This window comes from Eumetopias jubatus, unplaced genomic scaffold, assembly GCF_037043125.1.
Source record: "Eumetopias jubatus isolate StellerSeaLion01/CBP00866 unplaced genomic scaffold, mEumJub1_p1.0 scaffold_6, whole genome shotgun sequence".
Classification (NCBI taxonomy): Eukaryota; Metazoa; Chordata; class Mammalia; order Carnivora; family Otariidae; genus Eumetopias; species Eumetopias jubatus.
This window is the reverse complement of record NW_028274812.1, coordinates 20,527,271-20,539,304: the sequence shown is the minus strand read 5'-3', so window position 1 is coordinate 20,539,304 and position 12,034 is coordinate 20,527,271. Positions and strand designations below refer to the sequence as shown.

The 12,034-nt window shown below is 43.4% G+C and overlaps 1 protein-coding gene across 2 annotated transcripts in view; it reads right to left on the bottom strand.

Annotated features, from left to right (window-relative positions):
- The window catches only part of EPM2A (EPM2A glucan phosphatase, laforin), a 100,534-nt gene extending 99,108 nt beyond the window's left edge, over positions 1 to 1,426 (bottom strand). For both annotated transcript variants that reach the window (XM_088024237.1, XM_088024238.1), the window contains exon 1: positions 1,126 to 1,426. In XM_088024237.1, the coding sequence (XP_087880363.1) occupies positions 1,126 to 1,426 (301 nt within the window). The remainder of the gene's footprint in view (positions 1 to 1,125) is intronic.
- Positions 1,427 to 12,034: the final 10,608 nt, after the last annotated feature.

Here is a 12,034-nt window from a genome sequence, read left to right as displayed (position 1 = left end):
TTCTAATCCTCTGCTTTGTACACATTTAAGAAAGAGCTGTCTGAATTCACACATCGCTGGGGGCGTCTACATTGGTATAACCTTTTCAGAATATAATTTGGCAGTCTTTACTGAAATATAAAATATGGCCACACTCTGACCTAACAATTTCACTTCTCAGAATCTACCCTACAGCAACACTCCCAAATACTCAAAGATAACTCCATACAGGGACTTCCAATCAAGCTACTTACTACAGTCTACAACAGAGGAAAACGAAAACAACCTAAATGCACACTAGTTAGACACAATATTTTGTTGCCTTTTTAAAAAATAAAATACATCTATATGGAGTGACACTAAAAAGTATCCGCAACATATCGTTAAGCAAGAAAAGGCAAGATATTACATACATGACAGGTAGAGATAGACACACATATATTGGGCAAAAGGCAGTGGGCTTAAGGTGTGTGGAGGAAACAAGTTTTTGTCTTGAAATTTGTTGTTTTTTTTTACAACTAGCACATACTGTTTTTATAAAAAACCAATACATTCAAAAATCCAAAAAGCGAAATACTCAATACTTTGCACTGGTTCACTCTCAAATCTAGGAAGGAAAAGAAATACCACACACTAGGTGGCGCGTGGACTAGAGAACAGGCTAGCTTCACCGGTTGGGTCGTTCCTTAGTGAACGATCTGGGAGTGGAAATGAGGACACAGAAACCACTAAGGCAGAGCTCAGGCGTGAACCCGCGAGCCGCGGGGCGGGCCAGGCGGCCGGGGACTGGCGCGGGGAGGACCCGGGGCAGGGGGCGTGGGGAGACTTAGGAAACTGGGCCCCGAAGCTGGCACGCCAGGAAACACCCCGGGAACCGGGCGTGTGGGAAAGAGGCGGAGGGTCACAGAGCGAAGGCGCGGGCCGGCGCTCCGGGACCCAGCACGAATCTAGGGACGCCTCCCGAGCCCGAGGCGCGGCGGGCGGCGACAGTTTGGCCCGCAGCCAAGGGTCAGCCCGGGGAGCTCGGGGCGGCTTTCGAAGCCGGGGAAGCGGGCAAAGCGCCGGGGGAGCGGGCACGGGCGGGCCGCCCCAGGCCGAGGCCGGAGCCGCCGGTGCGCGCCCGGGGCGGACGCCAGCTCCCAGTACCTTCCCAGAAGAGCTCTCCTCCCGGCTCCCGCTTCAGGAACTTGTACCAGAACGTGTCCACGCGGCCCGGCTCCGCCCCGTCCTGCACCGCCTCCTCCGGCGCCAGCTCCACCTCCCCGAGCCACAGGCCGGGCTCCTGCAGCGCCAGCGCCCCCGCGCCCGCCGCGGTGCCCGCCGGCCTCAGGCGCACGGCCCCGCGCGGCTCCCAGCGCCCCAGCTCGGGCCGCGACCCCACGACCAGCAGCTCCGGCCCGGCCCCGGCCACCGCGGGCGGCACCACCACCCCGAACCGGAACCGCATGGCGGCGGGCGGCGCAGCTCCGCGTGTCGGTGCCCCCGCGGCCGGCGGACGTGGCCCGAGCGCGAGGCGGCCGCGGCGATTGGGCGGCGGCGCGGGAGGCCTGGTCGCCAAAGGCCGGGGCGCCGGCTGGGACACGTGCGAGGCTGCACCTTTTTTGGGCTGCATCACGCGGCCCAGGAGCCGGGCCTGGCCCAGCTGGGGGCCTGTGGCGCCGGGCAGCGGCCGCGGGAGAAGTGTCCTCTGGCGGAGAAGGACACGTGCCCGGGCCGGCCGCCTCTGCCCGCAGCGCGGCTCCGCGGGGCGGCTGGGGACGCGGCGGAGGGAAGAAAAGGGAGTCCAAACGGGTCAGGGAAGGGAGGAGAACATCCCCGGAGCCCTGCGATTTTCCTGTCAGCTTTCCCAAAGACTCGAAATTATGTTTTTGTGGGTCGTGAACAAAAAAAAGGCATGGCAGGTAGACAGCAGCCTGCGGAATCGTGAAGTTGGGGGAAGATCGTGGCCGCGGTAGCTGGAGAGCCCCGGCCCTTAAACAGGTCCCTTGCTCTAGGCCTCCGGTTCTTTATCTGTAAAGTGAGGGTATAGAATATATTCATCGTGAAAGACCCTGCTAAACTCTTAAAGGTTTCTCTGACTGGTGGAAGAGACGCCATTCAGAACCCAGAGCTGATGCAAAAAACGCTGGTTACTTTTCCCTTGTCTAGGCCAATTAGATGCCTGAAATAACACAGGATCGCTTACATTTTTTCAAAAAATGTTATATTTTTAGTATACGTAAAGCGGGTTTGGAGTAAATACTTTCAAGTCCTTTTCGAGGTAAAACAAAGACCATAATTCTATGATTACAAATGTGTGACATAATTTTTTTGGTGGCATAAAAATAAAACCTGTTGTTTAAAATTTGCTTTCAGTAAACAAAACGCTTTTGTGTCAAGAAACAGATTTATAGCCGTTTGGTCAAAACAAAACCTATTTACATGGTTGGGGAGAAGGCTTTAATTTTTGTCACAGCTGTAAGATAACCATCCTTCCTGTTTACATATTTGTTATTTTTTGATTCTTGAATAAAATTGTTCTCCTGTTCTATTTGTATACTCACCACTTAACACAACAATCTCTTATGCGAACCAGAGACACATAAAATATCTCTAGTTCATGTTTTTACCAGTATTTGAAAGCTTGGGAAAATGGGAGGGGGGGAGCCAAAATTTCATACATTAAGAATATCATAAGTAAAACAAAAAGAAGTACAAAAATGTAAACGCTACAAACTCAGCCTCTCAGTGGAACAGTTAGTAAGCTAATATGCTTTCCTCTTAAATACTGATATTCCGTTCCGTGTTTGGTTGGTTGCTAAGCTTAAGGATAAACACAAAGAAAAATGTGAAGACGGCAAGGCTGGCCAAACATGGCTGATTCAGTAGCAAAGCAGACATTAAATCACGGTGGCATGTGAGTCAGTTTATTCAAATTGCTGTTAACAAAATAGTCTTAGACTAATTTTAGGAAACTAAGAGTCATTTGGCCATGCAAGGACCCTGGGAGCTGACAGTTCAGGACTATCTTGTGTTGTGCTAAGCAGCCTGTGTGTAAACTTTCCAAATGGCATTATTCCCACCAGCTCTTCCAAAGTGAGTACTGTCCATTCCCTAGATAAAACAAGGAGAAGGAGGGGGAGAGGGAGGAACGGAAGGAAGGAAAGAAGGAGGGAGGAAGGAGGGAAGGAAGGAAGGAAGGGAAAAGAAAAAAAAAGGAAGAAAGAGAAAGGAAGAAAGGACAATATGTTTGTTCAAGAGGCATTATTTCCTTTCATTTTCCCTCATCATAAAGAAGTTGAGTAATTTTGGGCGCCTGGGTGGCTCAGTTGGTTGAGCAACTGCCTTCGGCTCAGGTCATGATCCTGGAGTCCCGGGATTGAGTCCCGCATCCGGCTCCCTGCTCAGCGAGGGGTCTGCTTCTCCCTCTGACCCTCCCCCCCCCGCCCCCAGCCATGTGTGCTCTCTCTCTCTCTCTCTCTCTCGTTCTCTTTTTCTCAAATAAATAAATAAATAAATCTTAAAAAAAAAAGTTGAGTAATTTTAACAGTTGGAAGTACCGCTTTAATCCCCAAACAAAATATGTAATATTTTATGGCATAGGTTGAAATATAGTACAAATATGATGGCTACATTATGTACTAAGTAAAATGCAATTGGAAAGAACAAGACCAAAAGGGCATATTCCAAAGCCTCATCATACTTCGTTAATCATTTGAACTTATTAACCATAAAATTTATAATAGCCATTGAGCCCTTATTATGAACTAAGCATGTGGTTTTCAAACTCATATTATCTCATTTAATTCTCTCACCAATCCTATGAAGTAACTAATATTGTATCTCCATTTTTATATGTGAGGAAAAGGTGCAGAAGCAGCTCACAGCTAGGAAGGGACAGAGCCAGTGCTAAGTCATCCGTTCAGCTTACAGTTAAAGATATATATTATATACATTATATGTATAATTTGATTTCTAGGAAAATCATTTACAAACTGCCTTTAAATCCCAGCATATTTAAATGTGTTATTCTCCACTAGCTCTTAATGAAAAATTAACTTCCTATAATTATTTCCTATAACCAATTTCATCCTTTGGAATGATGAAACAGATGAATCTAAATTAATCTTGTTGACAATGGAAATACAGATTTGGAAAGTCAAGGTGAAGGCGTGCCTGGGTGCCTTAGTTGGTGAAATGTCTGCCTTTGGTTCAGGTCATGATCTCAGGGTCCTGGGATTGAGCCCTATGTCTTGTTCCCTGCTCAGCAGGGAGTCTGCTTCTTCCTCTCCCTCTGGCCCCCAAACCTGCTCCTGCGTGCTCTCTCTCTCAAATAAGTAAATAAAATCTTGAATGAAAGAAAGAAACAAAGAAACAAAGAAAGAAAGAAAGAAAGAAAAAAAAGTCAAGGTGAAGAATTTTGCCAGTTATTAAGCTGTGTTATTCCCAGCTTTTCTTCCTGGTTGAGTTCTCCATGTGAGAGTCCTTTTTACATTTCAAAGAATTGTGGTATTTATTAGAAGTGATTATTTATGGAATCCATTTGAGGTCAGATTCTTGATGCTATAAAGACAAGCTGAATTTAGAGAAAGAATCAGCTCAGTAAAGTAACATAATTCTGATAATAATTTTTAAAAGACCAAACTAATTTGTTGTCATTGAATTTCATTTCTATAGTGCTATCTTATATATAACCACAATATTTCCTGAAGAATGGGTGATAAATTCACATTTAGAGTTTCAGGATCCAATTCAAATGTAAATTCTTTCAAAGCTCCCTCAGGGAAAGCTATTATTTGGAACTATGGTAATTTATGTTTTCTGAAGCAATCTTTCACTAGTCAGTGAGTTATCATAAATCTTCCTTTATAATATTGTATATGTATACACACACTCACTGATGCAAACCATATTTCATCCAAATAGTTCAGGGACCATTATAAGCATTAGTTTATTACTTGTCAGAACATACTAAGAGTTAAATGTGCCACATATACTATTTCCAATTTTGTGGCTTAAAAAAAAAAAAAACCTTCCTGAAAGAATTTGATTATAGTTTAGAAATTTGCATATTGCAGCTCACTTTTTTCTGGGTTGGAAAACTGTAGGTTAAGCTACTTGAAATCCCTTTGAAGATCTGGAGCAATAGAAAGATTTGAGCTATACCAAGGGTTTGTCCAAAAATTCCACAATGTTTCTCAACTATTTAAAAAATCTATGCCCCTTTCTGATACATATAAAAATCTCCTATCTGCAGGAGATTCCAATAATTCCACTTCCCACCCCAGCCCACCAGATAGACAAGAACGGCATTTTTAGTGCATCACCAACAGTCAGTTTAGTCATGCATTTTTATGCCATTTATGCTATCGAAATATTGATTTATTTTATTTTATTTATTTTTTTATTTGTCAGAGAGAGAGAGAGGCAGGCAGAGGGAGAAGCAGGCTCCCCGCTGAGCAGGGAGACTGATGCGGGACTCAATCCCAGGACACTAGGATCATGACCTGAGCCGAAGGCAGATGCTCAACCGACTGAGCCACCCAGGCGCCCCAGAAATATTGATTTTTTTAAATGGTCCAAGTATAAAATTACAGTGAAGCATATGCCTTTTCAAAAGACATTGACTCGCCCCTCCCCGGCTGCTGTCAGCATTGTAAAACCCACACCTCCTCTCAGCACTTCTCAACTGAGTGCCTCATCTCAACAGGTCAGTCAAGCCTGGATTCTGTCAAGCAATGACCTCAACTGGCTTTTCCTAGGGAAAGCAGAGGGCCAGGCCAGATAGCTGGACCTTGATTTTAGAGACACCAGTTTGGAACTTCCTTCAGATTGAAAAAGATCCTTCTAGGTCTGGGATAATTTGAATGGCAGGCTAATTAACACCTTTCTCAAAAAGGGGTGGGTAAAGGGCCAGGCGCCTGGGTGGCTCAGCCGGTTAAGGGGCTGCCTTTCCGCTCAGGTCAAGATCCCAGGGCCCTGGGATCAAGCCTCTCAGCGGGGAGCCCGCTTCTCCCTCTCCCACTCCCCCCTACTTGTGTTCCCTCTCTTGCTGTCTCTCTCTCTCTCTCTGTCAAATAAATAAATAAAATCTTTAAAAAAAAAAAAAGAGGGGGTAGAGGGCTTGATAACTCAACCCCTAGAATAAAAGAGTGGTACAAGCCTGACAAGTACTTTTTAAGAATTTGAACACTCTGTAATTCACCCTTTGCTTATTTTTCCTAATCATTGTATGTGTTTATATCAAGAGTAAAAGTATTTTAAACGTGTCACTGTTTAGGATGCTTATTTCTGGCATGGGGAAAGGAAGACAAACAGAAGGTTGGTTTGGAAACATTGCTTTATGTCACCATCAACTGGACGAGGTTGAGGATCCCAGAAAGAAAAGCAAGGGTTGGTGGTAACTGGAAAAGAGAAGCCTGAAGTGAAGCCCCACTGACCTTCAGTAGGAAAGAAAGGGTAAAGCAGTAGCTGAGTAAAGACCACAGGCTTCCCCCATAATCTCTAGTTCATGCTAGGAACTCAGGGATTCCCAGAAATGCAGAAATCGTTGGGGAGGAGGAGGTGTACTCATGCTTTAATTAGTGGAACTAACCGCTCATTCAAAATTATATACTTGTCCAAGCATGCACTATGGACACTGTCAAAGTATAATTTTCCAAAATGAGAATTAATGAGAGAACCAGCAGAATGGTAAAAATCGTTCAAAAAGAATTCCAGATCTAATGTACATAGACTCAGAAAGACTGCTAGAAGATTGCTAGGTTAGATAGAAAACTGATTAATTTTCTATTGGGCAACAAAACTGTAACCTTTGGATTTATCTATTCTACCACACAGAAATCACCTACATTTTAGACAGATAAACATCTACAACATTGAATATATAGCTTTTGGGGAGAGGGCCCTAACCAATAGTAAATAGTAACATAAACCAGGCACAAATAATCTTGTAGAGAATGAAATAACTAGGAGGGCACTGCTCCAGCATGCAAGGCAGGCAGTCACCCTTACACCTCAGTTCTGGGTTTTGGATACTTTTTCTGTACAATGTATAATGAGAACAATAGTAACATGCCAATTATTGAACTCCTAGCTACCATCGGCTGGGCACTGTGTGGGGTGTCAAACACACCTTACTTAATCCTGTCCACATTTCCATGATGTAGTTATGATCTCCATTATCCAGAAAAGGACACAAATTGTTTGAGCATTAACTGATCTGCCTAAGGCCAAACCGCTAATAAATGGCGGAGCTAGGAATTGCACCCAGGAATGCCTGACCCAGTAGCCTCTCCAGGCAAGGACTCAGCACATGGTTGTGCAGCTCATATACTGCAGAGTAGCACTAGGCTGAAGGGATGGGGGGTTGGGCAGCAGTGCTGAAACTCAATCCATGCTCCACTTGCAAAGCCTTTTGTTCTGGGTGCCATTTTCCTCCCATAAAACATCTGCTCCTGGGTAAGCCTAGTGCCACGAGGCAAATCTATATATAAAGCCTTGGGGGCTGCGATTGCTCAGGGCTAACACATTTCACTATTTCCTTCTGGCAGGGAATTTTTCCAATTCTCACAAAAGCATATATAAGCTAAAGCCCTACTCTAAAAGTGTAAAAAAAAAAAAAAAAGGAAGGAAGGAAGAAAAGAAAAGATTTACAGCTGTTTAGATACATTTGCCAACCTCAATATTTTTACACATTGGGACATATCCTTAGTAAAATTACAGCTGTAAACAGATTATATGCATCAGCCTGGACAAATACAGATGTATCTAACTAGATTTAGTACAGTAGCCTAGACTTTATATACATTCACTATGTCGATATCATGTGCCTTTGGGGTCGGCCCTGTGGGAGATCCTGCATTCTCCACTAAGACTTAGTTGTGCAGGAACTTCACCAGAAACTCTACAGCCCTTCTATAGCGCAGGGAACTCCAAGAGATGAATGAAACAGGAAACAAAATTTCTAATGCTTCCTTGGAAGGAGGCCAGAGACTGCTATTATGGGAGAAATAGTTCTCTTAACCTGACTTGGCACATTTCCCTTCGATTTCAGGTAGAAATGTGACCAAATAGAGTGAGGTGTTATTCTCTCTATACCTCTACACAAAAAAGGGCTTGTAGAATTTATAAAGTCCCAGGGAGGGGGATGGGGATAGGGGGAAGGGAGGGAGGAGTTCCTCTGGATGGAGAAATTGTGACAGCAGCAACTGCTGTCTCCCCTGAGGGAAATAACATAGTGGCTGCAACATCATTGGTCTGCAATCTTAGCAACCACTGCAATCTTAGCAACCACTCTCTACAGCAGAGGGCACAAAAGAACAGACCACAACCGTCAGACATACAGGAGCTTTTATTTAATTCCTTGCAGAAATATAAATATTGGAAAATTTCACAGGAATATACAAATTTTTCTCTTCTCTTGAAAACCAGATTTGGCAAGAAGGGGCCACAGCTTCCAAGGCACACTGGGCTGGAGCTGAGAAGGGACTCCCCTCCTCCCCTTTGGTTGGGCTTGAACTCCTGACACTCCAGTCTCTGCCACACCCTCATCTTCTCCCTGAAATTGGGGCCAAGTTGCTGTTTATCCTGATACTCCAGGAGTGTTTGTTTGTTAGTTTTCACAATAGCATTAAAAAGGGAGGAACGAGGGGCGCCTGGGTGGCTCAGTTGGTTAAGCGACTGCTTTCGGCTCAGGTCATGATCCTGGAGTCCCAGGATCGAGTCCCACATCGGGCTCCCTGCTCAGCGGGGAGTCTGCTTCTCCCTCTGACCCTCCCCCATCTCATGCTCTCTATCTCATTCTCTCTCTCAAATAAATAAAAATAAAATCTTAAAAAAGAAAAAGGGAGGAGCGAGGATGTGGAAATACTGGAACCTTCATTTATTGTTGATGAAAATGCAAAATAGTGCAGCCACTTTGGAAAACAATTTTGACAGTTCCTCCAAAGGTCAAACATAGTGTTACCATATGACCTAGCAATTCTACTCCTTCATGAGACGTGAAAAAATATGTCCATTCAGAACTCTGCAAGTGAATGTACACAGCAACATTATTCCTAATAGCCCTAAATTGAACACAACTCAAATTTCTATCAACTGATGACTAAATCAACAAAATGTGCTGGATTTGGCCATAAAAAGGAATAAAGTACTGATGTATGTTATAACATGGCTTGATTTTGAAAGTGGTATGCTGAGTCAAAAGGCCAGTCGTAAAAGACCACCTATTGTGTGATCCCATTTATATGAAATGTCCTGAATAGGCAAGTCTACAGAGACGGAAAGGAGAGACGGAGAGGAGATTAGAAGTTGTCTCAGGTCAGAAGCTACAGGAAGGTTGGGGGGAAATGAGGAGTGACTGATAAAGGTATGGGGTTCGGGAGAGAGTGTGTTAAAAAGATTCTAAAAGTGATTGTGGTGAGGTGATGGTTGCACAAATCTGTGATTAGACTAAGAACCACTGAACTGTACACTTTAAATAGATGACTTACATGAATAATATCTCAGTAAAACTGTTACCAAAAACAGCAAGTCAACTATTACCAGCTGTGGGCCTCTTGAAGTCATTGGAGTTTTGAACCCCTGGGGGGTTTTGGGGGGGTTTGGCTTTTGTTTTTAAAGATTTTATTTATATATTTGAGAGAGAAAGACAGTGAACAAGAGAGACAGCACGTGAGCAGGGGCAGAGGGAGAGGGAGAAGCAGACTCCCCTACTGAGCAGGAGCCTGACACAGGCTCCATCCCAAGACCCTGGGATCATGACCTGCGCCAAAGGCAGATGCTTAACTGACTGAGCCACCCAGATGCCCTGAACCTCTGTTTTTCAAAAGAAAATGCACATAAACCTGATTCCTAAGAATCCGGAAGAGGAGGATTTGCTCCCTCCAGCATACATTAAGGTACTGATTTGCAGTGGTAGATAGGAAGAATAACCTTTTCATTTTTTCAACCTCTTCTAAAAAAGGTAACTATTTCACAAGAGACAATCTATATACAAATACTTCTGAATATTTATTTATTTGAGAGAGAAAGAGAGTATGAGCACAGGGGGAGGGGCAGAGGGAGAAAGAGAGAGTCTTAAGCAGACTCTAAGCTGAGCGCAGAGCCCGACATGGGGCCTGATCTCACGACCCTGAGGTCACGACCTGAGCTGAAACCAAGAGTTGGTCTCTTCAACCAACTCCGCCACCCAGGTACCCCAATATACAAATACTTTTGAAGTATACAGCATTGGGTAGGTGACTTGGAACTCACCAACAAATAATAAAATGTGATTCTCGCTCTCAAACAGTTCATCGGTATAGTTGCTGGAAATAAATACACATGAAAAACTGTTACAGCACAAAAATTAATTTTTTCAAATTTAACAATACTAAATTACTTGTCACCAAGCAGCTACTAACAATGAGTGACAGGCATTATAAAGGTCACAAGAGGATCGAAGCACCAAGGACCTGGGCAGGTTGGGTCTGATAGCAGGTCATGAAGGACTTGCAACCAGAGCTTGGAACGGACAGAAAACAAGAAAGAGGTAGGGGTGAAGGGACACTGGTATTCCACGTCAGGTAGCCGCAGCAATAAAAGCAGAGACGCAGAAAATCTCAAAGCATGTTTAATGTAAAGTGATGTTAGATTAACAAAGGATACACGGATCCCAGAAATATTTTTTCTTAGATAACTATATGACATATTCTGCACTAATCAATTACATGTTAGACTAGTTCTGCACTCTCACTTATATGTTTCACAATTTTTATTAAAAATAATAAAGAAACGGGGCGCCTGGTGGCTCAGATGGTTAAGCATCTGCTTTTGGCTTATGTCATGATCTCAGGGTCCTGGGATCGAGCCCCGCATCGGGCTCCTGGCTGGGCGGGGAGCCTATTTCTCCCTCTGCCTCTGCCTCTCCCCCTGCTCGTGCTCTCTCTCTCTCTCTCTCTCTCTGTATCTGTGTGTCTCAAAATAATAAATAAAATATTTAAAATAATAATAATAATAATAAAGAAACAAGCATATTATGATAGTTCTATAATGAAGAAATGGGAAGTAGAAAAAAAATGTCTTGGGTGTTTACTGTCCAAAGAGAGAATATCAAACTTATTAAAATCAAGAGGTGAACCATTTCATACACTTTAGTTCAATATGAAGACACGAGTTCAATTATGCTATTTCATAATAGCAAAAGTTAGTATATTGTAAATTGTTATAATCTATTTGCTATTACCGTTGGCAGTGAGTATGAGTACACCACCCACAAGCTTACCAGGCAAACAGTATTAATCATAGCAAGGCTAATATATATTTAATAATCTCACTTAGCTATCAAACTTCCTGAAGTTTTACATTAGGTACATGAGATTGCATTTTTTAAGTAAATATCTTTGGGATGCAGTTAACATTCCTTTTAGAAAGTGTGATTTATTATCACTTGAAGAAAGGATTGATTTTTCAGAATCTTTAATTTCCAATAAATGTCCAGCTCTGACATAGTCATTGTACGGCCAGTAAATTCACCTGGAAAAAAAATACTGTGCTTTAATTAAGTTTGTTTGTCCCAGGTGGAGGAGCAATTGATTCTATGATCAATTTAGAAATACCTCCACAGAATACATGAAAACATAGTTTATTTCACCAGATTAATGCCTTTAGTGGTCAGTCAGTTTAATATAGTTGGTTTCCCACATTGTCCTGAGTTAGAAAATTCAAAGAAAGAACAATTGGCGTTTGGAACAGCAGAGTTTTAAGAACCAGAAGGAGCACCAAGTTCCTTTGTTTGATATATGAGGAAACCGGGACGCTTATAAAAACATCTTTTAAATCTCTCATTTATTTGTTTTCATCTATACATCTAAATTTCCAAAACATGGGCCGCCTGGCTGGCTCAGTTGTTAAGTGGCTGCCTTCAGCTCAGGTCATGATCCCAGGGTCCTGGGATCGAGCCCCGCATCGGGCTCCCTGCTCAGCAGGAAGCCTGCTTCTCCCTCTCCCTCTGCTGCTCCCCCTGCTTGAGCTCGCTCTCTCTCTCTGTCAAAATCTTTAAAAAAAAAAGAAAAAATAAATTTCCAAAACATAA